We start from the raw sequence: 25,400 nt of genomic DNA, 5'->3' as shown, positions 1-25,400 counted from the left end.
GCCACCATAAGGTCCCACTCGTTTCCTGGTTTCCTACTTTTATTACGCCTGAGCTGCGCATGTCTGCTTGAAACCCCCCGGATAACGTAGGGCAATGAACGTTTTCCGCGCGATTTGCAAGCCACAGCGATCAGCTGCTCAGTGTTCTCAGTCTTACCACCACCGCATCAACTGCATTACATACCAGCTGAGCTCGATTCCAATACAAAAAAGCCCACACAGCAGCCGCACTCGGCGACAGTGGCCAGCGCGGAACCCGTTGCGCGCAACGCGTATATTACGTAATGAGGGCTCGTCCGCACAGACTCCCTCTGCAATGCGCTCCGTGACGACGAAGTCAGCATTGAGGCAGCCGCTGGACAAAGGACCTAGACAACTACATCAGGTTGCGTTGTAAAGTACACGTGTGAGACGACAAGCGAGAAGTCAGTACAAAAACTAATGTGTGTATGTTTGTGTGTGTATTTGTACATGCAGATGTACGTCATACGTGACGTGTGGACAGGGACGGCGCGACACGACGCCAACTCTTGCCAGATGCGGAGCGGAGGCGTGCCGACACGGAAACAGAAATTCGGACGGGATGCGCGCATCGCACGCGCGCGTGGAGCGTGCAGGGATGCTCGATTGGGGATGTCGGCAGTGCATTAGACCACGCGACTAAAACTGGTGAGAGAGATAAGGGGGGGTGAGATGTCATGCGGAGCGATGGTTGGCCTGGCGCATGCCATGCACACAAGCACGCCCCGCGTGCCTCACGGCAGCTTCTTAGACGGTGTGCTGGTCGCATTGTTGAATGCAAGCAGGTTTGGGCTCTCGGCGTCGAGGTCGCTGAGGATGCCGCGCGTCGCAAGACCGATGAGCGCGCTCTTCATGTCGGCCGGGTGCAGCACGCTAACGATCACCGGCGCATCCGCAGCGCGCGTAGGCGCGAGCAGGTACTCGAACAGTGTTACGGGGAGCAAATGCGCGAGCGGTGCGCTGCTCAGCAGCGCGTGTGCGCCGTGCGCAAGCTTCTGCGCAAACGTCCTGGCCGCCGTCACCGTCTGCTGGTGGTACACGGCGTGCAGCTGCTGCAGCGTCGGCATGGGGCGAGCGTCCTTGATGATGGCAAAGTCGTTCGAGCCATAAATGGACAGGTAGTACGCGAGCATACCGACAATGTGTGGCGTCGCCATCGATGTGCCGCTGATCGTGTTGGTGCTGTCCTTGCCCGTGTTCCAGGTGCTCTTGATGTTGAGGCCCGGCGCGAAAATATCGACGCATTTGCCCTTGTTGGAAAAGTACGCGCGCTTGTCCCCAACGTCCGATGCGCCGACGGTGATGGGGTTCTTGGCGCCCGCGGGGCTCGTGTTGCACGCGTCCTGGTTCTCGTTGCCGGCGGCAACGGCAAAGTGCAGTCCGTTGGACACGGCGCCGTTAACGGCCTTGTCAAGTGTCGGTGACTTGCCACCGCCGAGGGACCTGTTCGCAATGCATCAAAAAGAGAACCATGTTAGTGTGAGTTGACAGCTTGCGGGGAGAAGCAGCGCGCATGCCCAACTCACATGTTGGCGACAAAGCCCTTGTGCTTCTTGGCGGCGGCACTGTGCGGCTCGGCTGCGAGCTTGGCGCTGATCTTCTTGGCGTCCTCGACGGCCCAGAGGACGCCAGCGGTGACGTCGGCCATGCTTCCGCTGCCGCCGCTGCCGAGGACCTTTACGGCGACGAGGTCGGCGCGCTTGGCGACGCCGTACTTTCGGCTGCCGATGGTGCCGGCGCAGTGAGTGCCGTGGCCGTTGCCGTCGGTGTCCGTGTCGCCGACGGGCATGGTCTTGCCCCAGCGGGCGCGGCCCTCGAACTCAGTGTGGTTGATGTAGATGCCTGTGTCGACGATGTACGCGGTCACGCCGTCGCCGGAGATGTCGCTGTAGACGTACTTGTTGAAGTTGCCAAAGCCTAGCTCTTCACGGTGCGAGATGCGGGCGAGGCCCCAGGGCGCACCCTTTTCAATGGCGTGCGCATCGCGCTCACCTGGTGCAGAGGTGGCAGCGGCGAAAGAGTAGGAGCCAAATGCCTCAGACCAGACTTTGCGCGCGTGTTCGTTAGCGGGCTGGCGGATGTCCTGGGTCTTGACGATTGAGTCGCGCTCGACATACTCGACCTCTGGTTGGGCACGGATGTAGGCGAGCACGTCTTCAGAGAATGTGCCGCTGTAGCCCTGGATGTGGGAGGGGAGGTCGTAGACATGACGGATGCCGTCATGGGACGAGCGGGACGATGTGGCGTGGAAAGCGTTGGCGGAGAGCTGTGCGGCGCGGATGAGCTGCTGGTGAGCGAGAGCCGCGGTGGTGGGTACGTCATGCTTGAGGATGACCATGTAAGAGTTGGGAATCTCGCCATGGTGTCCGGGTGCGCTCTCGATCCGAGCGGGCTGGGCGTCTGAGCCCGTGTAGACGTACTGGCCGGGCACAAACGGGGTGGGTGCCATAGGGCTTGGGAAAGCCATGGCGCTACCCACTGCGGGGAGCGCGAGTGCAAGGAGCGAGGTGAAGCGCATGGTGGAGAGCCTGCTTGCTTGCTAGCTTGCTAGCTTGTACTAGTTTGCCAGGCAGCCGAAATGTGTGTGTGGGATGGAATGGAATGGGATGGGATGGGTTGGGATGGGTTGGATGAGATGAGGGTTATAGAGATGGGGTTATAGAGATGGGTGGCAATGTTTGGGGGGCGAGGGGTTGCTGCTGATGGGACGGGTTGATATGGGGACCAGTTGGGAGGGACACACGGGCGAACAGAGCCAGTCAGTTCGCTGTCCCAGTCGGCTCATCATCCCTGTTAGAGGAGACTGCTCATCTGACTGAGCTACTGGCAGACTGACTGACAGGCTGACTGGCTGGACTCTGTTTGGTTGCATCGTGGAGTTGTGAGATAGGGTGTGACGCGGCCCTCTCCAGCTCCGTTCCGCGCTGATAAGATATGCACACTGCTCTGGTGCCCGCTCGTCGACTATGTGTGTACTCTCGGCTCTCCGCCACATCCGCATCCGCACGCACGCACGCACAGGCACGTCACTCACACCCCACACTCACCCACACAGAGCACAGGGGAGGGAGACGAGCACGCCACACGGCCGCGCTGCAGCACAGTGAGTGGCACTCTGAACTGTCCGCAGGGGGAGAGCCACACACACCCATGCTTGATGGCATACGCATTATCGTGTGTGAAAACAGAAATCACCGGGAATCATTTGCAGCTCGCCATCGCCGCTGGCTCTGTCACCAGCAAGAGCGCTACGTATTGACTTGCCAGCTAGACCTCAGGCGGTGCCGCAATCCGCACACTTGCACCACTTGTGTTTATAGTAAATTTTATAGCATGCACTGTATCTAGACACGAAGCACGTGTCTCTTCAACAATATTGCTTTGCGCCACCGCTCCAGCCGGCTCGTCGTTTGCGCCCCGGCCCTGTGCGCAAAGACTGGCCTGCTGATCATCGTGCGAGGACGAGCCAAGCTCGGCGGGTTGCAAATGCACAGGCGGACGCGCTCTTGGGCACTGCCTTCCTTGCCATGACCCGCTCTGATCAGGTGTGCCCGGTGAAACTTCTCCCTGCCGTGTTGCACATCGAGCAGAGTCAAACCGGGCGCTCAGGCGCACTTCGTGACGCGTTCACGGGCGCAGAAGCTGGCATCTTTTTGTCGTGTGGCGCCCGCTGCGACTTCTTTCCCGTGCTCGACGGCGCGGAACTGCCCAGTCGCAGAGCTGAAGGCATGCATGAGCTATACATGGGCCCACGCAGAAACAGCCAATATGCTCGTGGCTCGCGCAAGGTTGAGGCGGTAGGGTTACGCTTCCACGCTGGAAACTCGCATATCTGTTCCCTCGGCTTGTTGCGCAGCAATGGTGCGAATGTCGCTCATTTGCTCTCGAGACGCCCATCTATGCAGGCGGATACCAGTAAAATTACTCTCGTCATGCGAAGGAGCCCATGCAGGGCGCTGCCATTTCCATAGCTCATGACTTGGCGGCGAGGCTCTTGGTCACGCTGTCGATGTACGCCTGCAGCATCTCGTTGTCTGCCTCCGCCTTAGAGCATTCTTCTTTGACCGACGTGACGCGCCAGAGAAGGGCTGTGAGCAAGAGAATGACAAAGGGGGAAAGTCAGAATCGAGGTCGAAGAGCTTTGATCTCCTTCTGCTTTCTGCCAGTTGCGACGCACCCTTCAGACCGTCTTGCATGGCTACAATCTCGCGCACGATCTTTTCCTTCTCGAGCACTTCATTCGCGGAAATGTTCGCTTGCGTGCCCTGCACAAAGGGCGGTTGTAGATTTGAGTATCCGCGACCATGAGCCATTGAAGTTGTGCATCAAAGCGACGCTCGCTACACTCACCCACGTCGCAAAGTCCGTCTCGGGCGGTGCCGAGGAGCGGGTGTTGGCATTAGACATTACCGCTTTCTTCCAAGCGCCGTGACCGACTTTGCCATCTGCCGGGCGGTTGCTGCCTCTCTAATGATGAAGACCTTGTCGCAGAGGACTGAGTTCCGACGATGATCAGCTGGATGGCGAGAAGGGAAGAAGTTGAGTGGAATCAACACTGAGCCTCACGTGATTCGCTAATGTAGGCTCGAGTTAGGGTTGTGCCTATCGCCCCGGCTAGCTTCCCGACGAGCCGGCGCGCTGGTCCGATCGACGATCGTGCCCCACACAAAACACCAACGCATACGTACCCCCATGGATATACCCCATCGCTCGACCGTTGACGCTCGTCAACGTTTACGGTGAAGAGCATCACCACGGCTTACGCGCATCGTCCGCTGAGTACTGAACGTGACGCTTCACACCTGGGTTACATTCGCAGTGCTCACAGACGCTTGTTGCATTTGGTCTCTGCGTAATCCGGACACCGCACACGACACAGCCTGTTGCCCAGACTTGACCCAGGCGCAAGATAGCGGATAAATCATGTCGGACTCGGAGCTGCTTTCCCGCATCCTGCAAGAGGTGGTCGACCTCAAGTCGAAGAATGCCCAACTCGAATCCAAGATCGACAGCTTGGCCGCCGCAGCCGCGGCAGGCGGTGGCAGCATCCCCGTCGGTTCGCCGTCCTCTCATGCCCGTCGAGGCAGCCATTCGTCCGGCTTGACCCCCATCTTGCACGGCGTCACCGGAACCTCCGGGACGGTAGGCGGCGCACAACACCCCGTTGAACCATCATCAGCCTTGCTCAAATCGCCACCTCCACAGCCACTGGGACCCTCGGCTCTAACTAGCAGCTCGTCTGCCCCGTCCAAAGAGCTGCCCGCAGCGACCACGAACTCGAGCGCTGCTACTGCTTCTGCTTTTGGTGTGGAAAGTGGCGAAGTCGCCGGGAAATCCGCTAAGCGTAATGCCGACATTGAGGCGTACTTCGCCAACACTCGGGTCATCTTGACGTCTTATCCCAACCAGGTCAGCGTAGAGACTTACGAGCTGTAGCTCTCCCTTGTATCCTGAATTTCTTCTTAGTCTGCGCTTACAGGTTGGTATCGACCCCTACCCGCTCAGCTTCGGGCACCCGGACCCTCAAGTACGTGGGCCTGTCCTTGCCAGCCGCCACCCCGGCTCGATCAAGTTGCGCAACGCCATTGGCACTTGTGAGTACTCATGGAGACGTGTCCCAGGACACTCGCATGTCACTCACGGAGCAATGAAAACGACGCATGTACCTGCTGCTGCTTCTCTGTTCAGACGGTGGATCGTACATGGTTTACCGAGCGCTGGCTTCCGCCATCGGAGACCTCTCCCCCGACTTTCGACCTGACTTTACCAACACTGAGCCGCCCTTTGACATTCCACAGCAGCCCGAGTGGGGCGACCCGTACAAGATCTGCACGCTTGATCCATTCGGGCACATACCACAGGTGTTGTTCAAGAAGCAGATCGATGAGGGACTCGATGTCAGGCCTACCATCGCGGCGACCAAGGCGCACATCAGTGAGTACCTGGGGGAAAGAGCAGCTTGAGCGTTGACTGATTCCGGTCGCCCCGTGCACAGAAATGCCGGAACTCGATGACGCACTCAAGCTTGGCCGGCTCTCAATCGACGGCAAGATCGTGATCGCGAGCACGCACCTGCCCGGCATGGACCCACGCCAAGACCCCGGCTGCGAGGTTAACACTTCCAAAATCTCCGTCGAGCCGGTTTGGTACCTACCCGGCGTGGCCCACCGTCTCGGCATCTCTGAAGGCACTCTCCGGCGTGCACTGTTCGAAGAGACAGGTGGGATGTACCCCGAGCTTCTCACACGCCACGATCTGTCCGTCTTTCTGCCACCGATCACCGGCGCCACGGTGTACATCTTTGGTGATCCGGCGTACCTTTCCGACCCGACTAAGGAGCTCACGGCGCGCGTGCACGACGAGTGTAACGGCTCGGATGTCTTTGGCTCTGACATTTGCACGTACGTTCATGCACTTGAACCGCGCTGGCAGCCAGACTGAGCGAGAAATGCTGACCCTCGAACTTTCTCTCTGAGTAGATGCCGCCCGTACCTCCTCATGGGTGTAAGTGACCATCACTACGTGGAAACACATATTCACGGAGCATTGCCTTAATTACCACCTTCCCTGCACCCCTCTCACAGATCGAAGAAGCTGTGAAATGCGCGCAACGCGGTGGTGTCGGTCTCATCGTTTACTTCCGCAAGGAAGGCCGTGCGCTCGGCGAGACGATCAAGTACCAGGTGTACAATGCGCGCAAGCGCGGCAACGACACGGCCTCCGAATACTTTAATCGCACGAGCAGGATCGCCGGCGTCAAGGATAGTCGCATGCAGCCGGTGGGTCCGCTGGCGCAAGGCTTCCTCCATGTCATTTCTTGGGTACCACTGACAGCATCGCCCTTCCTAATCTGTTCATCGCAGCTCATGAGCGACATTCTCGTCTGGCTGTGTGGAACAAAGCGCAAGCTCGACCGCCTCATCTCCATGTCGGATATGAAGTACGACGCCATCACAGCAGCCGGTATTCAAGTGGGCACACGGTAAGTTTCTCTCTTTCCCCAAAGGACACCCCTTTCATGTTTCATGCTTCATGCGTGTTGTTTTGGGTGGCAAGCGCTGCTACTGCTGCATACAAGTTGCACTGACACGTTTCCACTCCATTCGGACGCAACACACCATGCGTTGCAGTTACGAGATCCCGGAGGATCGGCTCCCAGCTGATTCGCGCGTCGAGATTGATGCTAAGATAGTGCGTGACGCATCGTGCCTCTTCCTCTTGCTGATATCAGGGCGAGGCAAACACTGACCGCATCATGTTCGTCATTTCCGCTCTCCCTTCACTTTGCCATTGCGCTCCGTCTTGGGACCCTTCACGGGCCGTCGAAAAAATGGCTGCACCGCTACACAGCAAGCCGGGTACTACAGCACGCGCGCAGTAACGGAGGAAGATTTGAAGAAGGTTGTTGGTCGCGGTTGGGAGAATGTGCATCAATAAAGTGGTGTGCATGGAACGATGGCGATCTAAGGGATCGGTTGTATGACGAACAAGGAACTATTAGCTTTGTTTGCAATCCCTTTGCATCTCCGTATTGTGCCTTGATCATTCTAATGGTCTCGCAGATCTCAAGAATCTGATCTCAGATGCCAATGAGACCCGGTCCGTGTCATAGGAAGAGACCTGACGCTTCATAGTTCCCGTTTTCCACTTGCTGGGAACCGTCCGGTTGTGCCGCAGGCTGCCGTCCCTGATTCGTTGGTAGATCCAAGCCTAGATCTTTCTCTGTAATTCGGAAATGCCCAGGCTCTATGCCGAGCTTTTTCGCGAGTTCGTCTGCAATGCGATTGTGCCTCTCCATCTGCCGCGCGAGGACACCCCAGTTTTCGTCTCTCGCTTCTTGCAACGTCTGACGGTACTCTTCGTCAGGCGATTGGGCCTGCGCTTCCGCATCGAGTTCCTCCTGAAGCTCCTTCTGGCTCCGCTGGAGATGCCGCATGGCGTGTCGCGTCGATTCCATCTCGATACGCAGAACCTCCGGCTGCAGGTCACCGGCGGCGGCGGCTACGATGCCGTCAATCGCCGGGGCGTGGCTCGCAGATGGCTCCTGCTTCTCGCGTGCCAAATCCGCAGAACATGCAGCCTCGTTTGTCGTCGACATTGCGTATCAATCTCAGGCTCTGCGGCGTGATTTTCTCTATGGGCTTGACCCTCGCTCATGCAAGGGAGGCATAATGTATAACGCATGACGAATGCGCACAAGTAGCACAAGTGCAACCATGGTCGCCACCAGTCTCGCTCTGACTCGCACAGTCGCATACCTTCAAGAAGTCAGAGAGCGGCCCAAGTGGCGGACCTTTGCACCGAGCCTCGCCGAGTTATAGTTCTTTCTTTTTGCAACATTTTTCTGTAGAATGAGATAAATAATAACTGGATGCTGCCTTCTTAGAGCATCGGTCATTTGAACGGTGAACCTGCCTTGCATCACACCATACTTTCCCAGCATTTCGCATCGTGATACGGATAGCTCATAACCTCCACCAACCGTGTGACTGCGAATCAGAAAGATCCGGTGATAGTAAACAGCCTTGGAACCACTATGGCTACAAAGTTGCGAGTTGCGACCGTGCAGGAGCACTTCTGCTCGCCCCTCTGGCAGCTCGCCGAGTCAGACTGGGGCCGCGCGAACATCGAGCTTGTCTTCAACAACTCAGGATCTGGGCAGATGATCTCAAACCTGTCCAATGATGGAGACGGAAGAAAGATCGATGCCGCTGTCGCGCTGACCGAGGCACTCATCGCCGGCATCGCTAAGGGCCGCAGGGATTACAAGCTTGTTGGTTCTTACGTCCGCTCGTCCCTCAATTGGGCAGTTATCACCGGGACCGACCCAAAAGCCACCAAGTACCAAAACATCGATGATCTCAAAGGCGAGACGATCGGAATCTCAAGAATTGGGAGCGGGAGTCAAACGATGGCGTACTACATGGCGATGCAGCAAGGCTGGGGGGCGGATATAAAGTTCAAGGTGAACGACACTTTTGAGAATCTCAGAAAGGGCGTGAATCAAGAGCCGGGGTGAGTGTGTCATATGAATGAATCTTGCTCTCTTGTAAAATGCTTCTATATTGAAACAAAGTTCACTTGTTCTACGCACAGCCTCGAAACAGCCGCCTTCATGTGGGAGTGGGTGACCACGCTTCCATACGTACACAGTGGCCAGGTACGCTACATTGGCAATGTTCCGACGCCGTGGCCCAGTTGGTCTATTGCCGCCTCCACTTCGATCCTCGTCCCAGGGTCCGAGGACCAACAGCTTCTCGACACGTTCCTCTCCAAGCTGCAAGAGAGCATCGCGACTTTCCTCCACCCCGATTCGATCTCACAACAGAAACCCCAGCAATTCGTACAGCAGCGCTTCGAATACAAGCCCGAAGACGTGGAGACCTGGTTCAACAGCGTACGCTACGTGCGTGATCCGAGGCCTGATTCGAAAAATGATACAGCCGTAGCACTCGTGCCGACTGGGCAGCAAACTTGCACGGAAACTGTGTCAAGAGAGACAATCACCACAACGCTCAGCATACTCGCAAAGGCTGGCGCGATTCAGACGCCTCATGGAGGCTTTGATCTCGCGGACTTTGCTCGCGAGCAGTCGCTTGTAGATTAGCTGCAGTTTTCAATGCAAAGAACCGCACAGCGAAGGTGCAAGCCTCCGGCCCATCGGGAAAGTGGGGACTGTCATTGAGGTTCTAGGGACTAATATGCATTTTGCGCTCCAAGTCGCTGCAAAAGTTCATGTACTTGAGATGAAAGGGTGGCCTATTATGCGCACAGGTATAATATCGGTGCCTTTCGTGAACACCCGCACAGGTGCATGCCAGGGACTTTCCCTTAGAGGCACTACTGATTTTCATTGTCTCCTCCAACTCCATCATCCCCTCCGTCGTTGCTTCACTGCCATCTGTAAGCGACGGCGCCTCATTGGAACTACTGCCGGTGCCATCGGCGTCTGACTCGGCTTCTCCTGCTCCACTGTCCTCATCAGGCGCGTTAGGAGCATCCGAAGTGTTAGAAAAAGTCAGGCGCGTCTGATGCAGCCCCATTCGCACCCCCGTCGAGAGCGACCGGTTGATCTCCCTCCTGCTCATCCGGCATGATAGTATTTTTCATCGCGACGCTCACTGCGTCTGCGACAGGAGTGACGAGGGTGTTGACATCGTCAAGATTCGCAGCTTCATTTAAACTGACGACTGTGTTCAATACCGCTATCAAAGCAGCATCACTGATCGCACCAATCAAGTCAACCAGATCGTCGCTGCCCAGGTCGGCAACAGAATGGGTGCCACCGCCGCTGCTGCTACTGCTGCCGTCACCATTTACAGAACTGGAGGCACTTTCCCCTCGGTCCCTTCCCTGTCTGTGTCGCTGGCTTCAACGTCCCCACCAGCAGTGCCTTCGTCAGAGCCTGCGTCAACTTGGCCCGAGGCAGCGACTCCAGCAAGCGAGGCGATCGACTGGCCATCGCCTTCAGGAGAGTCGCCTGTTTCAATAGCAGCGTCACTTGCGCTACCAGCGGCACTGTCATTCTCAGCGGCATTCCGTGGTGAGCCCGAGGCGCCTGCAGCCTCATTGCTGGCTGGGGCCGGTGTAATTGAAGCCATGGGCTCACCTGCAGTCACAGTGTCAGAAATGCTGCCATTAGTACTGCTGCCGCTGCTGGGTTCGGCGTTGCCATTGTCATTGCCAGCCAAATTGCCACCGCCAGACCATGAATGGACCACGGACCAGCCTGTATGCACCGACGGATTCCGTCGTAAATGGAATCATAATTCCGGGCTTTGTTTGGCTTCGTGTCTTTGTGCTTGGCTGAGTGATGCTTATCGGAATGCTCAGATGCTGAGCCTCCATGTTTGTCATACTTTGTCTCTTCGGTCGTCTGCGGGTATTTGTTCTGACGGATAAGCTCATGTTCGGCCTTTTCCCCGCGATGGCCGTTTCTTTATTGGATTGCCTTTTGCGGACGTGCGAGTACCAGTCGGATTGAGCCGCAAAGTCGGTCGAGTTAACTCCCAGATCCTCACATGCTGGTACCATGGTAGCCATTGATGCGAGGGCTGACTTTCGCTGCATCCGGTTCTTGCGAGTGTCTGAGCAGTGAGATGTTAGGGAGGAGACCGCCGTCCTGTGAGCGGAGTCAAGGAAGCCCGTGTCTCGACATTGGGCGACGACTTTGCCGTAAGAGGCTCAAGGCCTATCGAACCGATAATCTTCGAGTCTGCTCTCGCTCATGAGTTTCGTACGCAGCTGCTTTCAAAGCGCCATGATGACCTTGACTCCGGGCGAAGAGAAGTAGCGCATATCTGTTACCGGGAGCTAGCAATTGGACTTGCTCAATGGGTACGGAGGTCGGCGCTTCAGACGTAAAATCCGATGCGACACCTATAATCACGGCAGGAGCTTAGGGCCAGTTAGCCACACTGTTCCAAGTACAATGATGAAATGCCAGATTCTCACCTGACAGGTCCCCAGCCTGAGCATCTGGTTACTTGCCCAACATCTGCGAAATGAGGTCTTGGTCGTGCCTCGTCAGCGCTTTGGGCGACGAGTTCACCTGAAGCTGGGCTATCAGGAAGGTTGTCCAGGGATAAATCAGATGTGGGTGTGTTCGTTTTGGGCTTGTTGGGCTTGTTGGGCGGAGAAGCCTTGGCCTAACTTCGTCTTCTCGTGTGCCCACAGAACTCTTTCAGCCCCGGTAGGGAGATGGTTGTTGCGGCAGCACGATGACGAGAGCGATGAAATCCTTGCACGTCACCAAAGCATCAAAGCGTATCCTTGCAAGCCAAAGCGTGCCGCCTTTTGAACTCTCATCACAAGCCTTCTACCAGGTAAGCATGTTTGCCATGATACGAGACTGCATTACGAGGAAACCTTGATGCGTATCAAAAGCTTACACCAAGGGTCGCGAGCGAGCGACACTGCGAATTTCTAAGATGAATAGCATGCATATCAAGAGGTATTGCGCAGTTTAGGAGTCTGTACCCTTTTGCGACCAGCACAGCCAAGCAGATTCAGATAAAACGGCGGCTTGATATCCTCAGTCTACGGCTATGTGGGCCATTCATTGTAACCCCATCTGAAGCTAATCATGTGTCTTATACCTTACAGGTTGCGAGGTGCGATAGGGTCTGAATAGGAGCGGTCGCACAGATGGGAGGTATGGGCTGTATCGACTGGCAGCCTGCATATGCCTGCATTCGCCTGCATTCGCCCCTGAGCACAAGCTGAGATGTGAAGCAGTTCGAAATAGCTTCCGGTGCGACGGTTAGCTCACTGGTGGACGAGAGATCATAGGAAACCAACCGCGCATCTGATGCCCAAGAACGATGTCAATTTTGCGGAACATTTAATGTTTGTTTGTGCCCCCAATGTGTCTGTAGGCCGGAAGAGGCTAACGCAGATTCGTGAGCTGTCCACAGTGGGAAGAAAGGCTACTGATCAATGATAGGAAGTGCCGTGTGTCGAAAGAGTGAACGATGTTCCACGCGTTCAGGAGTCGCAACGATGCATGAGCGAGGAGTGCGAAAGGCCAGAGACGCCCGCCGACCTGAGAATGGAAACGCAAAGCAGTTGACAGTTGGGGGAGGTTGGGTGACTTTCAGTCGGAACCGAGGCGGGGATTTTTTTGTCCACCCCTCACGTGGCAATAAAATACCGTCAATGGGACTCACTGCGGCCTGACGCCTGGCTATCTGACGAAGACAATCTTTGTTTTTGTCTCAGAACGCGTATGCGACGTGCATCCGTTGTCTGCATGGAGCGAGAACACAGACAACCACTCTTTCTCAGCCCTTTCTCCCTTCCCCCCCCACGCACAATTCAACGGTCGAGGCGAGAAGTCCGTAGGGTTGTAACGTGCAAACAATCGTCCCTTCTGATACGCCTGCGCACTGCTGACCACCGACCGCTAGCAAGTTTGCTGCAAAAGCACACACCTCTCGCTCTCTTCACTAACCCTCTGCCTCCCCCGGTTCCCAACCAATGTAGACCGTACTCTCACTTAACGTACAACTTGCCTGCAGCGGCGAGACGCCATAAAAACATTGTTCGGACTCAGAACAAATCCGATACTTGGCAGCAGCAGCAGCAGTAGCTGTCCTGTACGAGGCTGTAAATGGTTGGGTAGCGCTCTAGGAGGCAGAGCGCGTATCAGCCTGCTTCTCTCGTTCCTGTACCTACCTCTCCGGACGTCAGGCTGGATGCTACTGTGCTGCCACCATCCGGAGCCAGTCGGAAATATCTAGTAGGCAGCCTATGGACCCATTTCCACCTTTTATTACCCCAGGGAAACCCCGGCGCAGGATAGTCTATCTTTAGTCGAGCACGTCCGATTAACGGTCATGCAGTGCGCTGCACGGTGGTGCTGGCCCGTCCATCCGTACATGCTGGTGAATTCTCTTGCTTCTTTGGACCGGCCTGCATGACTTCATATGACGAGATCTATCTGCCGAATGTGTGCTTATTCAGCAGCTCGGTAATCCCATAGAGGAGAGATTGATTCATGAATGCCGACAGCCAAAGGCCGTCATCGAGTACGAGCTGTAGCAAGGTGTAGCTGTGCATCTCCCTTCAATTGTAAGCGCCGAACTTCTTTCGGCTTTGACAGCAGAATCACTGCATATCCTGGACCAGCTGGAATTGCGACAGGTCTTGTTTGGAAATTTGGGCACCCTGGCTGGCGTCTGGATGCATCGGCACGATCTACGAGTGGGTAGGCGTGTCGTGAATGATCCCCATCTCAAGCTTCATCCTCGACGAACTCCTTTTCGTCCATTTGACTCGAGGCAACGTAAGCCCCGTCCCACGACTCCGCTAAGACCTTTAACTGGCAAAATCTTGACCACCAGCACTCTCGCTAGCGCTGGGTAGATGCGGCTGTTGCGCTGGGGGCAGCACTCGCAACTCATCCTAGGACTCGGGCAAGAGGCTTGGTCGACCACGTAGCTGTTCGCCGCGCAGGAGTCCAGCATCGCCTCCCTCTCGCCAAAGGCGTTATCACTGCAGGATTTCCCCATTGATCATTTGCAGGCATTTGCAAGGTCCATCAAGAGCGAATGTTCAAGGGCATCGGGCCCCTCCCGCCTCAGCATGCACATGCGACTATTCGCAATGACAATGCTAGGTCTGCTTACCTCAAAGTCGTTGGTCAAAGGGCAAGCTGGCAAGAGGGATGCGGTCTTGATATCATACGCGCCTACTGGGCACAAGTCACCGCCAGACCACACATACAGCGACAGTGTACCGATTGTTGGAGCCGGTCACTCGTGCCATACGCATCATGGACAGAACCACGCCTGCGTTGCGAAGAGGGCTTCAACACATATCAGCTCTACAGTAGTCAAGGCGACTACACTGGTCGGTGGATCATCAGAACCTAGTCCTGGATCATTGGAAGGAAATGGAGGTGCAATTGTTCAGGCGCTAGAGAGCGCTTCGCCAGGGTCAGCGGCACAGATGGAAGCTGATGGCTCACCTGAGGGCTCCCCCGCAGCGGCGAACTCGGCTACTACCCTCCACAAAGCCATTTTGCCGAACAGCGAGGATCCATCGCTCCCGCCAGAAATGGCCATGACCCAACCGAGCAGCGATGCACTAAACATGACTGTACATGGTTCTGCTGGGCCGTCCCAAGCGAATAAGAATCAGGATCTCGACACAGCAATGTCCAGACGAGGGCCTTCGACTCCAGCAATGCCGTCACTCAAGCTCCCACCGCTGGCTGCTGCAGTGCAAAAGAATCTTTTGACCCGCATCGGAGAGCCATTCAACGTATCAGCCCCTAATTCCACCAGAGTGGGGGTCATAACGAATTGCGATACAGATGTTGCATACAGCTTTGACGATGCACCATACATCTGGCACCAAGAGCTCAATCAGCTGTTTGCTCAGAACAACGCCAAGGCGACCTTCTTCGTCAATGGTAACAATTGGGGGTGTATCTACTCACCCGAAAATGTGAAGGCGCTGCAGGACAGCTATGCGGCAGGACGTGAGTGGATGCTCGAATTGGATTGATGTGCCCCTTTCACGTTGCTAACACCGTCACTTGCTTCATCGCGCAGACTTGATCGGGAGCCACACATGGGGACATGTCCACATGGACGAGATGACGCCGCAAGAACTGGATGAGCAGATGGACTTGATTGAAGAAGCATTATGGAAGATTCTTGGTATCGTACCCGCCGTCGTGCGTCCACCGTGAGTCCTAACCATTCCCGCCCATCTTTTCGAAGGCTCAATTGCTGAGAACCACCCATGCATTCGTCCATACTTGTTCGCAGATATGGCGAGGCAAATGCTCAAGTGGTGGCGCAACTCAATGCACGGTGAGCAGGCATCACTTTCCGTACATGTGTGAGACCATGCTGATCCTCCTCGGGTCCAACCGTCACGCCTCATCTGCGTCAGGGGTTACACGGTGGTGACTTGGGACGTCGACTCGGGCGATAGCGTAGGGGTTGTAGCAGCAGACAGCATCGCGCGCCTCCAAGCGTTCAAGTACCCGCAACCGCATATGCCTCTCAACCACGAGATGTACCAAAGCAGCGTCGACACGGTAGCGCCGGCGATGTTACCATATTTGAAGAAGCAAGGCTACAAGATGCTCACCATCGCACAATGCTTGAACGGCGTCGCTCCTTACAAGATCGTCGGCAAACCACAACAAAGGGACGAAACATGGACATGCGGCAAGGACCACGCTCCTCCCTCCGCATCACGGTAGATTTGCCACTATTATTTTCCGACAATTCTCGGAAGCATGCCCTGCAACGGCCGTCGAGTCAGCCTTACCGCCTCTGACGGGCCGGGGCCGACCAGTGATCCATCATTCGCACTAGAGCGCAACATGCACGACATTATAGAGCTTCAGCAATTTGGTACGCGCGCTTGTTCGAAAGCGCCTTCATCATTGAACATTCATTCACGCTTGCGTTTGGCATTGCGCCGAGCATCATCGAGCATTCTCGATCATCACCTAGCATAAGCGAGCATCACCCATCACATCAGCCACCATTCTTCTATAATTTGGAATTTGGGGAGACCAAACATCTGCAGCTGATAGCGAAGGAGCGCTCAGCAAAAGTAAGTAAAGTAGGGCTAAAGGGAAAGATCAACGGGCGATGAGGATGCACCGACTGAACCATTATTAGCTCGGGCATCTGTAACCGCATCGCACTGCACAAAACCCCAACAATTGAATCCGCTTGACAATCACGTTGTGACTCTTTTTCTTACCGCTGAGCGTCTACTGGAAAGCATCTTTGACCTGCCTGGGCGACCACTCTTTAATCTGCGAGAGGAAGTTATTCAGGTCCGAGAAGCGGAGTCAGTCTTCGTTCTCAATATCCGTACCGTACGTGAGACCGCAGCCGGAGCGGCGCATGACAGCAAGGCGGACGAGACTGTGTATGTCTTTCTATCCGACGGGATACAGACGAGGACGATCTTGCCGCCATGGCCGAGACTCTCGATAATCGAGTTGACAGCCTCGGCGTTCGGCACGGGGCCAATAATCGCTTTGGCGCTGCCGAGCCTCTGCAGCTCGCCGACGGACTTGTCGGTGAAGTGATACGATGCGCCAATTTTTTTTGGCCAAGTCTGCCTTGTTGATGGTTGGAGAGATGTCAGCGACCTACAAACCCATTACGATGGCGTAGTGGAGGGCAATGTAACTTGTACATGAATGTGTTAAGAATTTAGCGGCAAGTTTTGTGTATGCATGGCTGGCCTGCTCAAGCTTCCATGTCCAATTCAAGACCACCAATTCCCTGTACAGTCACAAAATCGCCCGGTTTGGCAACATGTTGAACATAGTTAATTGTGCCAAAGGTAGACACACACGACCAGGACTTCCTCTTCAGCAGGCGACGATATCCTTCGTCGGAGATACCAGAATTCGGGTCCGAGTCTGGCGGAGCTCACAAAACGCAGATGGCTCAGAATTGCAGGTGCTTACGCTTGACACAGTCGTGTATGCTACAAGTGGATATGCCACAAAACTTGAAATGAGAACTGTGAGATGCTTCAGCCATTTCTCCTAGGCGGTAGAATGCCATTCAAATGGTGTAAAGGGAGCGTTGCCTTTCTGCATCGGTGAGAGGAACGTACTGCATGAGTGATAATTGCTTGTTAGTTGGAGCCGTATACACCATTCAGCAAAGTAACGGGCGCGGACGAGAGCAAAAGCATCGCCTTAGCAAACGTACCCGGCCGCCGCCCAGGGGGGGGGGGGGGGGGGGGGAAGGAAGAGATCCGCCGCATCACTTACCATCACACCCATCACCTTACGCTTACGCACCACCCCTTGTTCGTCCTTCTCCACTTCCCAGATGTACTGATCACCCCTTCCGAGCACTGCGTCCTCTGAAACAGGGATGAACATCTTGCCACCTTTGTCCAGCTGCTGCACAAGCGCCTCGGTGATGTTCGGAGCGGCGGCACCGACATGAATAGCACCGTACGGTGCGTCTTCCGGCCAGCCGAGCCTTCCGTCGCCACAGACCATCTGTATATGGCCTTGTTCGAGCTGCGGTGCTAGTCCATCGGCTTTCAGGTTTCTTTTGCTCTGTTCCACGAGTTCTCGTATGTGCTCGATCCCAACGACCTTGCCATGTCCGCCTTCACGTTCAAGCATGCGGTGGAAGATGGCCGCCGTGTATCCCGACCCTGAGCCGATGTCGAGCACCGCCTTGCCCTGCCTGATAGAGGACTGCAGCGACTCGGCAGCGTACGCGTGCATGTGCGGTGCGCTTATCGTCGCGCTGTATCCGATGCTCGATGGCGCATCCTCGTACGCCCTACTGTGCTCTTTGACGTAGTGCGCGCGGTCGGTCTGTGCAAAAGCTTGCGCGACGCATGACGACTTGATCAGCCCTGCGCTTTGCATGTTTGCGACCAGCTCGGCGTTCGTCGCGCCGGTGGAGCGCCAGGCCATTTTGCTAAACCTATTCCTTCCGTTCGCAGGGGAAGAGGTAGGTCAAAGGGCAGCAATTTGTCCCTATCGTGCGCCTCGACGCCGAGTGCCACGACAAGGTGTTGGGGCTGGCAGCGAGTAGCGTTGGCTCCGAGGGTCCGCTCCGCCTCTTTTGCACGTCCACCAAGGAGCCTCGCCGCTTGATAGCGGTCGCGACCATGGACCTCAAGTCAGAGGGTTGAACAGGAGGCGTAAGCCAAGGGACGACTATGCCCCACACATTGTGTACTTGCGCAGTAACCAGTATGACTCTTGGTGCGAGGTACCTGACCGGACGCACCCCAGATGGAGGATCCCATGTGTGTACGGCTGCACCTCCACGGAAGTAGCGGACTCGGTGGTCCGTGCACCCGCGCAGCGGCGCGTCACTGCTGAGGTGCGCCGTAAGGAGAACTGATCCGTGCACGCGGCTCACCTGGGTCTCGCCACTTGACCAGTCGCAAAGCCAATATTGCGCAACCGCCAACCATTCCGCCCTGAATTGGCTTTTCCAAGCCAGCGAAAGCGAGAGTTTGAGTACTGTTTGAGTGTACAAGTCGGCCCATCCTCTAACGTTCTGCCTGGCGGCGGTCTGCTGACTCTCAGTGTCAAGTAGATTGGAAGTGCAGAGGAAGAATGAACACCCGGAACCCGAAGCGGGCGCGCCCATAGGTAATAGTCACTGGACTGTACGAGTATATTGAATACACTACGTACAATAACAGGTTGGCGCTCCCCTATTGCCTGTCGCCAGACCCTCATGTTCATCAGTTCTCTCGGTATTGCTGCAAGACCCTCAGGTCAACACAGCAACGGGTTATAATCTCCACGTCTTCGCGACTCGTTACCAATCCCGCCACGAAGACCGTCTATTTCAGCATCCATCCATGACCTGATCGCGTCTCTTCTTTGGGTCGCTCATCTATTCATTCATCCATACGTCGCGAGTCACGTTCACGTTTGCACACGCATCGCCCTACTCCATCGAGAACGCACACCATCATGGCATCCACCGAACCCACCCCCGACCCTGTCACTGAGGCCAGCGCACAGGCTGCCGCAACCAAGGAGCAGCCGCGCGAGTCGGCAAAGGAGGCCGCGCAGAAGGCCGGTGAGGATGCAAAGAACGAGCCCAATGGTGCCGATGAAGGCGAGGGTGAGGAGAAGGAGGGCGATGAGGATGACGAGGACGAGGTGAGTCTGCGTCACAGAAGGGCGGACGCCCCCATCCAATGGTGCAATCATTCGCAGGAGAACTCATCGCTTTGCACCCGCTCACTTTAATAGGAGGACGACGAGGACTTCGTCGAGAACCCCGAAGATCAAGACATCGAATATGAGTGAGCAAGCGCGCTCGACGCGGTCACATTTCTCTTCAGGCACGCCTTTTGCATATGGGTTACTGAGCGCACCTCCCCTCCTCATTATGCTTCCTTCAGCGAGAATGAGGACGATGACGAAGGTAAATTGCGAGAGAGACTTGCTTGAGAACAGAGCCATGTGGCACGTGCTGACGAGTTTCCTTAACAATTTTTGCTACGCGACACTTTCGCTGACAATCAGAGGGCGATGAAGGTGCGTGTCGCCTCCTATATCGTGATGCTCATCGCGTAATTTTTACCCGTCCTGACGCATCTTTTCCATCCCACCTTTCAGAAGAGGATGACGGAGAGGACGATGAAGAGGAAGATGAAGAAGACGAAGGCGAAGACGAAGGCAAAGGCGAGAGTGCAGGGTACGTCTGTGGAGGCGTGCTCAATTCCAAGATTTGGTTTGCGTCTGACTTTGTTTCTCTTGGCGTCTCCCCCCTGTCGGTGACGACTGCTTTAGCATCAAGCGGAAAGCAGACGATGAGGGTGACAACGAAGACGCGCGCAAAGCCACAAAGGCGGACGACTGAATGTAGGCGTTCAGTCAGTCTCCCGCCGTTGGGGAAGTGCCCGCGTGAGCATAAGCTAGGTGGTCGTTGTGAAAGCAGGCGAAAGCGCTGGGAAGGCGTTGTCATGACGCGACAGCGAGGGATGGGCTTCATACAGCTGGATAGTGCTGCGGCCTCATCTCACAAGGGCGTCATCTCACGCTATCTGCACAATGCTTCTATCTCTTGCATGTCAAGTTCCTCCATTTCTCAATCGCGTCCAATGCAACGCGTACCCAAACTCTCAATTCAGACAATTGGACCGCAATCCGACACTGTTTCTTGTGAATTGCCGGCTGGTTCAAGAATGTGCGTGGGCGTCTAAAGTTTGTCATGGCGAGCAACTTCGTGCAGGGCTATCGCTTCATCAGTGAGCAGTGCCAGCCTTCCATCTAGGAGTCTCAAGGCTGAGCCTGTGTCCGACCTGACCGAGTACCTTAACTCTAGCGCTCTTCACATGCGCTTCGTCGTGTAATCCCGCCGCGGGCCGATCCTGCCGAATACCTGTTCCCTCAGTCGCAATTACATCAGTCGTGCCCCAGGTCGAATCGGACGCAAAGAGTCGCCACATCCCCGCGATTGCATTCATCTTGTACCATCATGCGAGCAGCGAGAAAGCTGACCCACGACGCCATGTTCTCCAGGAAATCTCGCCAAATTCAATGCTGAAGAGGGAAGCCGTGCGGGCGAGGTCGACCATGTCGGTTGAACGACCAGCTTTCTCGTGTTCAGGAAGGTTGCGGGCCCCGCAGCCTCAAATGACTGCGTCATGATTCGTGTACAGACGTGTCCTTGGGAGGACCCTGTGAGCAAAAAGCTTGGAGTAACCGAAATAGTCGGGTTGATCATGTGGATGAGTCACTAGTCACTCTCTTCTATACGCTACCTTACTCAGACATCCAATGGCCCAAGAGAAGAAACGATATGAACAAGGCCGCCGAGGCGGAACGTCGCTTTTTGTCTCTCATCCTTCACACCGCCGCATTAGACAGTAGACTGGCCGCCATCTCTTTTCTCTCCCTCTTTTTTCCTCCTCCCTTTCAGGTAGTGCCTGGCAACCGGATGCGATCGGTCTCTTGTTGTGACCGTCAGCGCTGAGAGAAGACCAATCCGCAGAGAGGCACTCTATGGAGGCAGGAATATTGTCTAGATTCATTGAAGTCTGAGGAACATACAGGTGCATATAATAATATAGTCGAGCATGAGGGATATTGGGGGGAAAGAGGGGAGAAGATGGTGGATGTACCGATTGTGTGCCCCATGCCGCGGCAGGGCTGAATGCACCGTCACGTGATCCTTTCATTTCTTTACAACACTCGATTATCAGCCTCAAATGAAGGTATTCTCAAGAAGAACATCTTCAAACTTCAACTACATCGAATGCTCCTCATCGCTTGGCCTTGACAGCTCTAGGGAAGTTCGCCGAAGAACGAGGAGAAAGAACCCGTCCGTCAGAAGAGTGTCGATCCAGTTCAAAGGATGCCAGACTCTTCAACTTCGGCGACGATTGCCGCAAAGGGCACGTCAGTCACTCAATGGGCCTGGCGAGCTTCCAAGTCCATCGGCCTCAACACCGGTACGCCCTCCTTCTCGGCCGTCTCAGGTTTCGAGCAGGTCACGGGCCCGACTAGGGTGTTCCAGTATAGCCCAGATGGCAGCACCTTCGCGGCTGCGATGGAAGAGTTCACCCGACTCGTCGACACGCGAGAGGCATCCAGCTCCAAAGTCAAGCTGGACTTGCCTGCTTCCAAGGTCGTCGCGCTGGAGTTTAGCCCCAAAGGCAACTACCTTTCCACGTGGGAGCGTCCAAATAAGCTTGAAGATGGTAGCATGAGCCGGAACTTGCGAATCTGGAATTCCAACTCGGGGGAGGAAATTGCTTCCTTCGAAAGAAAGACGCAGGAAGGGTGGTGAGTAAGAAACGCACGCGACGTCAATAGTGAATACATGCTCACGTGGGCGCTGCTTTGCAATTTTATGGACCGATGGCAGTTTCTTCCAATTTACTTCCACCGAGGACTATTGCGTGCGCCAGGTCACGGGGGAGCTGCAAGTGTACAGCCCGAAGACGATCTCCGACGGGGTCGTCGGCAGGCTCAAAGTGGACGGGATGACTTCGTTCCAGTTGGGTCCAGGCGAGAAACCAAGCATAGCGGTCTTTTGTGGGGAGCGCAAGGTGAGCATATAGGCCTTTCACCGACATAATTCACATTTTGACAATGAAACGTCGTCTGAACTTGGCATTCATCATCACCAGGGTGCGCCCGCTTCAGTACGGATCTACTCCCTCGCCTCTCTTCTATCCTCTACAGATATGCCCGCTTTGCCACTCTCACAAAAGACATTCTTCAAAGCAGACAAAATTCACTTCAAATGGAATCGTTCAGGATCAGCATTACTGTTCTTGACTTCGACAGATGTCGACAAGACGAATGCAGTGAGTATAGACAGGTAGCCTGGCAGCGCTTCTGCTTCGCGTGGCCCATTGCTAATGCCGACATGCTGTCACCATATTCAGTCATATTATGGAGAGTCGAACCTATACATGATGACGGCGAATGGGTCGTTCGACTGCCGAGTTTCCCTAGACAAGGAGGGGCCCATTCACGACTACGAGTGGAGTCCCAACTCGCGCGAGTTCGTCGTAATCTACGGCTTCATGCCTGCCAAGGTCGTCCTCTTCTCCTACAAGGTCAACGTCATCGCCGAGCTGGGCACGCAGCCGCGCAATTTTGTCGCATACAACCCGCAAGGAAGGCTGATCTGCATCGCAGGCTTTGGCAACCTCAGCGGCATGGTAGACGTTTGGGACCGGGAGAACTTGGCCGGGGGAAAGATCTACAGCTTTGATGGGAGCAACAGTAGCGTCTGCCAGTGGAGTCCTGACGGCCACTTTCTGCTCACCGCCACGCTGAGTCCGCGCCTCCGCGTCGACAACGGCGTCCGCATCTGGCACTGCACTGGCAATCTTGTGCACATCGAAATGATCAACGAGCTGTATCAGGCTGGCTGGCGGCCTGCGCTCAACATGGCCGCGGCATCCTTTCCGCAAATTATTCCTCCGGCACCAGCGCCTTCACCCGCAGCGGCTGCGTACATTGCTGAGAAAGCAGCCAAGCCCAAGGTGACTGGCACGTACCGCCCGCCTGGCGCGCGCGGGACGGCGACACCGGACATTTTCAAGCGCCACGATCTAGAAGCTGGCGGCTCTGGCGCTTCCTCGCCTGGAAGCCTTTCGCGCAACAACTCGATTCCCGGCGCGCCGAGTGGAAAGGGACGAGGCGAGGGTGGATCATATACCGCGCCTGGTGCGGGTAACAAGGGTCGGCGGGCCGTCCCTGGCGCGCCTGTCCCCGGCGCACCGCCCAAGAGCTCAGGAGCGGCAATTGCGGATAAGAAGGTTAAGCAGCCGAAGAAAGGTGCCGGCGCCAATGGCTCGCTGGCGTCGACAACGACAACGGCAGCTGCGCCAACTGCAGCGGAAGAGCCGTATCCTGCTGTCTCTGGCGCTGCCGAGGTGTCAGGCTCGTTCAACAGCGCGCAGGAAAAGAAGGCACGAAACCTGACTAAGAAGCTTAAGGCGATCCAGGAGCTGAAGGAGCGACAGGCCAAAGGCGAGAAGCTCGAGCAGACACAGGTGCAGAAGATCCAGGCAGAGGCGGAAATCAGAGCCGAGTTGGCCGCGCTTTGACCCTAGCCTGCGCTGGGCTTAAACTTTAGATACAGTCGACATGTGTAGCATAGCCAGGTCGCTACTGGTGCCACCGCCATCTTGGGTGGAACATCGTACAGAGTTCATCTATGATGAGTCATATTGTGTTGCGTGTGTATGCATATGATACAGAATGCTAATCGAGTGTGCAAGTGCGGGTACAAATGCGCAGTGGTCAAGGGTCATCGTGCACGTCGTACCAGCCAGAACGCAAGGCATCGAGAATCTTGAGTAGACCAGTGGCGCCGGTCCTTGCGCCCGCGGCGGCATCTGCGTCCGAGGCTAATTCGGCCTGTATGCGCACAACTTCGGCGCGAGCCTGCACATCGAGTCGTCGCAGAACGTCGCGCGTGTAGTTGAACGATTTGGTCGCTTCGCGCATGTACGAGACGGCATACGACTTAGTTGCCAGATCAGTCGGACGCTGCTTGAGGACGTTGAGGATTTGGCGATTCGGCGCTGTGGCCATGACTGAACTGGAGCCAAACGGTGCTTCTGCTTCGTCGCCTGCAATTATGGGCCTGAACGGGTCTGCAAATGATACCACCGGAGGAGTTGACGTTCCGGCTGGTGAGGTTGATGAATCGAGCGCTCTGGAGACATGAGAGATCGGAGATATAGCGACACTGCTGCGAATGGCGTGAATAATTGGGAAGCTGAACTTGCCCTCTGTCAAGTCCTCGGCGAAACCCTTGTTATCAGCGTATTCGGACGACTGCAAGTTCATGTAGTCATCGCGGATCTGAAAGAGCAGGCCAATGAGGTCCGCGAGCGGTAGCAGATTCGGCGGCGATGCCCGCCTTGGCTTCGGCGAAGCATCGTTAGAAGCAACGAAGAGGGGACTGTGTGCCATCATGAGCTTGAGCGCTATTCGGAAGAGTCCACCCGTCTTGTTGATCACCATCTCAACATATTCCTCTTCAGTCGGGCAGGTGAGAGAGTCGCGCCAGAAAAGATCCATGCCTTGGCCTCTGTGCAGATTAATCATCTCTTCGGCAACGAGACGCTCCACGCGACCAGCTGCGAGCGGATATGCCGAGTCATGCGAGGAAGACATCTTGAAGATCTCTTCGAAGACTAGAAAGTAGACGTAATTGGCCGTGTTGATGGTTTGTGGAATGCCGTAAATCCGATGTGCAACGGGTATACCGCGACGCAAGTCTGAATTATCTTCGACATCGTCCATGAGCAGCGAGGCGGTGTGCAGCATTCGCACCACCTTTCGGATGATGTCCAGCTTTGCGTCAGGTACTTGCAGCCACTCGTTGAAAGCATGTATCAGCTGAGAGCGTACTTCCTTTCCCGGGTGCGCATCAAGGTAGGAGTATGGCTCCATGATTGCCTGTTCGTCAAGAGGATGGTCACTCGTCAGCGAATGCTGTTTCTCCTCGACGTAACCGTGTCCGTGCAGCAATCACCTGCTCCTTTGCCTGCGGCCAGTGCGGCTGCTTGCCGAGCCGCGAAAGGATGTCATTGTACCACGCAGCATTTGCATGCGCATGGGTGCTTGGCGAGGTCGACAGGTTCGCGTTTGAGGTGGCAGACTCAGCTTGATGGACAGCAGGTGCACTGCTGCTGCTGCTGCTGCCTCCGGCTCGAGCTGCCATGTCGATCTGGTTTCAGGTGCATTAACTCTGCACCCGTCATTGCATCGTCGAGCTCACAGACACGACGTCAAAGACAAGTGGGTCAAGCGGCCCGCCAGTATGTTCGCCAGTCCTCGACATCAATCAGTGTTTGATTGAGTAAAGCGATACTAAGGAGTAGTTGATGACGGTGTGTGCGCAATATCTGGCGCG

At 55.7% G+C, this 25,400-nt stretch overlaps 11 protein-coding genes across 11 annotated transcripts; 5 read left to right on the top strand and 6 right to left on the bottom strand.

Moving 5' to 3' along the window:
* Positions 1–366: 366 nt before the first annotated feature.
* K437DRAFT_255618 (uncharacterized protein) lies at positions 367–2,808 on the bottom strand. The gene is made up of 2 exons (XM_013388589.1): positions 1,548–2,808; positions 367–1,464 (listed from the first exon to the last, which is right to left on the bottom strand). Exons 1-2 carry the CDS (start codon positions 2,537–2,539, stop codon positions 756–758), a joined length of 1,701 nt encoding a protein of 566 aa, XP_013244043.1. The 5' UTR covers positions 2,540–2,808; the 3' UTR covers positions 367–755.
* Positions 2,809–3,993: 1,185 nt separating this feature from the next.
* On the bottom strand, positions 3,994–4,428 carry K437DRAFT_267683 (uncharacterized protein; the record flags this gene model as incomplete). Its single annotated transcript, XM_013388588.1, has 3 exons — positions 3,994–4,109; positions 4,199–4,286; positions 4,372–4,428. The coding sequence occupies 3 exons, from the start codon at positions 4,426–4,428 to the stop codon at positions 3,994–3,996; spliced, it is 261 nt and encodes an 86-aa protein (XP_013244042.1).
* Positions 4,429–4,742: 314 nt separating this feature from the next.
* On the top strand, positions 4,743–7,509 carry K437DRAFT_255616 (uncharacterized protein). The gene is made up of 9 exons (XM_013388587.1): positions 4,743–5,430; positions 5,501–5,615; positions 5,710–5,955; positions 6,017–6,422; positions 6,501–6,525; positions 6,606–6,800; positions 6,885–7,003; positions 7,152–7,212; positions 7,372–7,509. Exons 1-9 carry the CDS (start codon positions 4,945–4,947, stop codon positions 7,456–7,458), a joined length of 1,740 nt encoding a protein of 579 aa, XP_013244041.1. The 5' UTR covers positions 4,743–4,944; the 3' UTR covers positions 7,459–7,509.
* On the bottom strand, positions 7,449–8,212 carry K437DRAFT_87959 (uncharacterized protein). Its single transcript, XM_013388586.1, has one exon. It carries the CDS (start codon positions 8,117–8,119, stop codon positions 7,628–7,630), a length of 492 nt encoding a protein of 163 aa, XP_013244040.1. The 5' UTR covers positions 8,120–8,212; the 3' UTR covers positions 7,449–7,627.
* Positions 8,213–8,430: 218 nt separating this feature from the next.
* On the top strand, positions 8,431–9,678 carry K437DRAFT_245687 (uncharacterized protein). Its single transcript, XM_013388585.1, has 2 exons — positions 8,431–9,036; positions 9,118–9,678. Exons 1-2 carry the CDS (start codon positions 8,558–8,560, stop codon positions 9,626–9,628), a joined length of 990 nt encoding a protein of 329 aa, XP_013244039.1. The 5' UTR covers positions 8,431–8,557; the 3' UTR covers positions 9,629–9,678.
* Positions 9,679–10,029: 351 nt separating this feature from the next.
* K437DRAFT_267679 (uncharacterized protein) lies at positions 10,030–10,622 on the bottom strand (the record flags this gene model as incomplete). The annotated part of the gene is made up of 2 exons (XM_013388584.1): positions 10,030–10,276; positions 10,342–10,622. 2 exons carry the CDS (start codon positions 10,620–10,622, stop codon positions 10,030–10,032), a joined length of 528 nt encoding a protein of 175 aa, XP_013244038.1.
* Positions 10,623–14,709: 4,087 nt separating this feature from the next.
* Positions 14,710–15,742, top strand: K437DRAFT_222816 (carbohydrate esterase family 4 protein; the record flags this gene model as incomplete). The annotated part of the gene is made up of 4 exons (XM_013388583.1): positions 14,710–15,007; positions 15,081–15,216; positions 15,300–15,344; positions 15,427–15,742. The coding sequence occupies 4 exons, from the start codon at positions 14,710–14,712 to the stop codon at positions 15,740–15,742; spliced, it is 795 nt and encodes a 264-aa protein (XP_013244037.1).
* A 1,333-nt stretch (positions 15,743–17,075) lies between these two features.
* Positions 17,076–18,259, bottom strand: K437DRAFT_245682 (protein-L-isoaspartate O-methyltransferase; the record flags this gene model as incomplete). Its single annotated transcript, XM_013388582.1, has 2 exons — positions 17,288–18,259; positions 17,076–17,126 (listed from the first exon to the last, which is right to left on the bottom strand). Exons 1-2 carry the CDS (start codon positions 17,951–17,953, stop codon positions 17,076–17,078), a joined length of 717 nt encoding a protein of 238 aa, XP_013244036.1. The 5' UTR covers positions 17,954–18,259.
* A 714-nt stretch (positions 18,260–18,973) lies between these two features.
* On the top strand, positions 18,974–19,871 carry K437DRAFT_262292 (uncharacterized protein; the record flags this gene model as incomplete). Its single annotated transcript, XM_013388581.1, has 6 exons — positions 18,974–19,165; positions 19,259–19,311; positions 19,351–19,433; positions 19,535–19,546; positions 19,628–19,706; positions 19,802–19,871. The coding sequence occupies 6 exons, from the start codon at positions 18,974–18,976 to the stop codon at positions 19,869–19,871; spliced, it is 489 nt and encodes a 162-aa protein (XP_013244035.1).
* A 1,153-nt stretch (positions 19,872–21,024) lies between these two features.
* On the top strand, positions 21,025–23,678 carry K437DRAFT_87359 (translation initiation factor eIF-2A). The gene is made up of 4 exons (XM_013388580.1): positions 21,025–21,799; positions 21,882–22,065; positions 22,147–22,326; positions 22,408–23,678. Exons 1-4 carry the CDS (start codon positions 21,369–21,371, stop codon positions 23,578–23,580), a joined length of 1,968 nt encoding a protein of 655 aa, XP_013244034.1. The 5' UTR covers positions 21,025–21,368; the 3' UTR covers positions 23,581–23,678.
* A 13-nt stretch (positions 23,679–23,691) lies between these two features.
* Positions 23,692–25,356, bottom strand: K437DRAFT_255608 (terpenoid synthase). Its single transcript, XM_013388579.1, has 2 exons — positions 25,020–25,356; positions 23,692–24,943 (listed from the first exon to the last, which is right to left on the bottom strand). Exons 1-2 carry the CDS (start codon positions 25,206–25,208, stop codon positions 23,777–23,779), a joined length of 1,356 nt encoding a protein of 451 aa, XP_013244033.1. The 5' UTR covers positions 25,209–25,356; the 3' UTR covers positions 23,692–23,776.
* Between the last annotated feature and the right edge of the window lie 44 nt (positions 25,357–25,400).

This window comes from Tilletiaria anomala (assembly GCF_000711695.1).
Source record: "Tilletiaria anomala UBC 951 chromosome Unknown K437scaffold_26, whole genome shotgun sequence".
Classification (NCBI taxonomy): Eukaryota; Fungi; Basidiomycota; class Exobasidiomycetes; order Georgefischeriales; family Tilletiariaceae; genus Tilletiaria; species Tilletiaria anomala.
The sequence above is the reverse complement of the archived record's forward strand: the minus strand, read 5'-3'. Positions and strand labels throughout refer to the sequence as shown.

What these genes read in the sequence shown, in the direction of transcription:
- K437DRAFT_255618 (XM_013388589.1), bottom strand. Translation starts at nt 2,539, where the DNA reads ATGCGCTTCACCTCGCTCCTTGCACTCGCGCTCCCCGCAGTGGGTAGC. An exon ending in AAGGGCTTTGTCGCCAACAT is followed by an intron (nt 1,465 to 1,547) that starts GTGAGTTGGGCA and finishes CATTGCGAACAG; the next exon opens with GTCCCTCGGCGGTGGCAAGT.
- K437DRAFT_255616 (XM_013388587.1), top strand. Translation starts at nt 4,945, where the DNA reads ATGTCGGACTCGGAGCTGCTTTCCCGCATCCTGCAAGAGGTGGTCGAC. An exon ending in GCCCGTACCTCCTCATGGGT is followed by an intron (nt 6,526 to 6,605) that starts GTAAGTGACCAT and finishes CCCCTCTCACAG; the next exon opens with ATCGAAGAAGCTGTGAAATG. An exon ending in GGTATTCAAGTGGGCACACG is followed by an intron (nt 7,004 to 7,151) that starts GTAAGTTTCTCT and finishes CATGCGTTGCAG; the next exon opens with TTACGAGATCCCGGAGGATC.
- K437DRAFT_87959 (XM_013388586.1), bottom strand. Translation starts at nt 8,119, where the DNA reads ATGTCGACGACAAACGAGGCTGCATGTTCTGCGGATTTGGCACGCGAG.
- K437DRAFT_245687 (XM_013388585.1), top strand. Translation starts at nt 8,558, where the DNA reads ATGGCTACAAAGTTGCGAGTTGCGACCGTGCAGGAGCACTTCTGCTCG. An exon ending in GGCGTGAATCAAGAGCCGGG is followed by an intron (nt 9,037 to 9,117) that starts GTGAGTGTGTCA and finishes TTCTACGCACAG; the next exon opens with CCTCGAAACAGCCGCCTTCA.
- K437DRAFT_87359 (XM_013388580.1), top strand. Translation starts at nt 21,369, where the DNA reads ATGCCAGACTCTTCAACTTCGGCGACGATTGCCGCAAAGGGCACGTCA. An exon ending in AGAAAGACGCAGGAAGGGTG is followed by an intron (nt 21,800 to 21,881) that starts GTGAGTAAGAAA and finishes GACCGATGGCAG; the next exon opens with TTTCTTCCAATTTACTTCCA. An exon ending in TCTTTTGTGGGGAGCGCAAG is followed by an intron (nt 22,066 to 22,146) that starts GTGAGCATATAG and finishes CATCATCACCAG; the next exon opens with GGTGCGCCCGCTTCAGTACG.
- K437DRAFT_255608 (XM_013388579.1), bottom strand. Translation starts at nt 25,208, where the DNA reads ATGGCAGCTCGAGCCGGAGGCAGCAGCAGCAGCAGCAGTGCACCTGCT. An exon ending in GGCCGCAGGCAAAGGAGCAG is followed by an intron (nt 24,944 to 25,019) that starts GTGATTGCTGCA and finishes CTTGACGAACAG; the next exon opens with GCAATCATGGAGCCATACTC.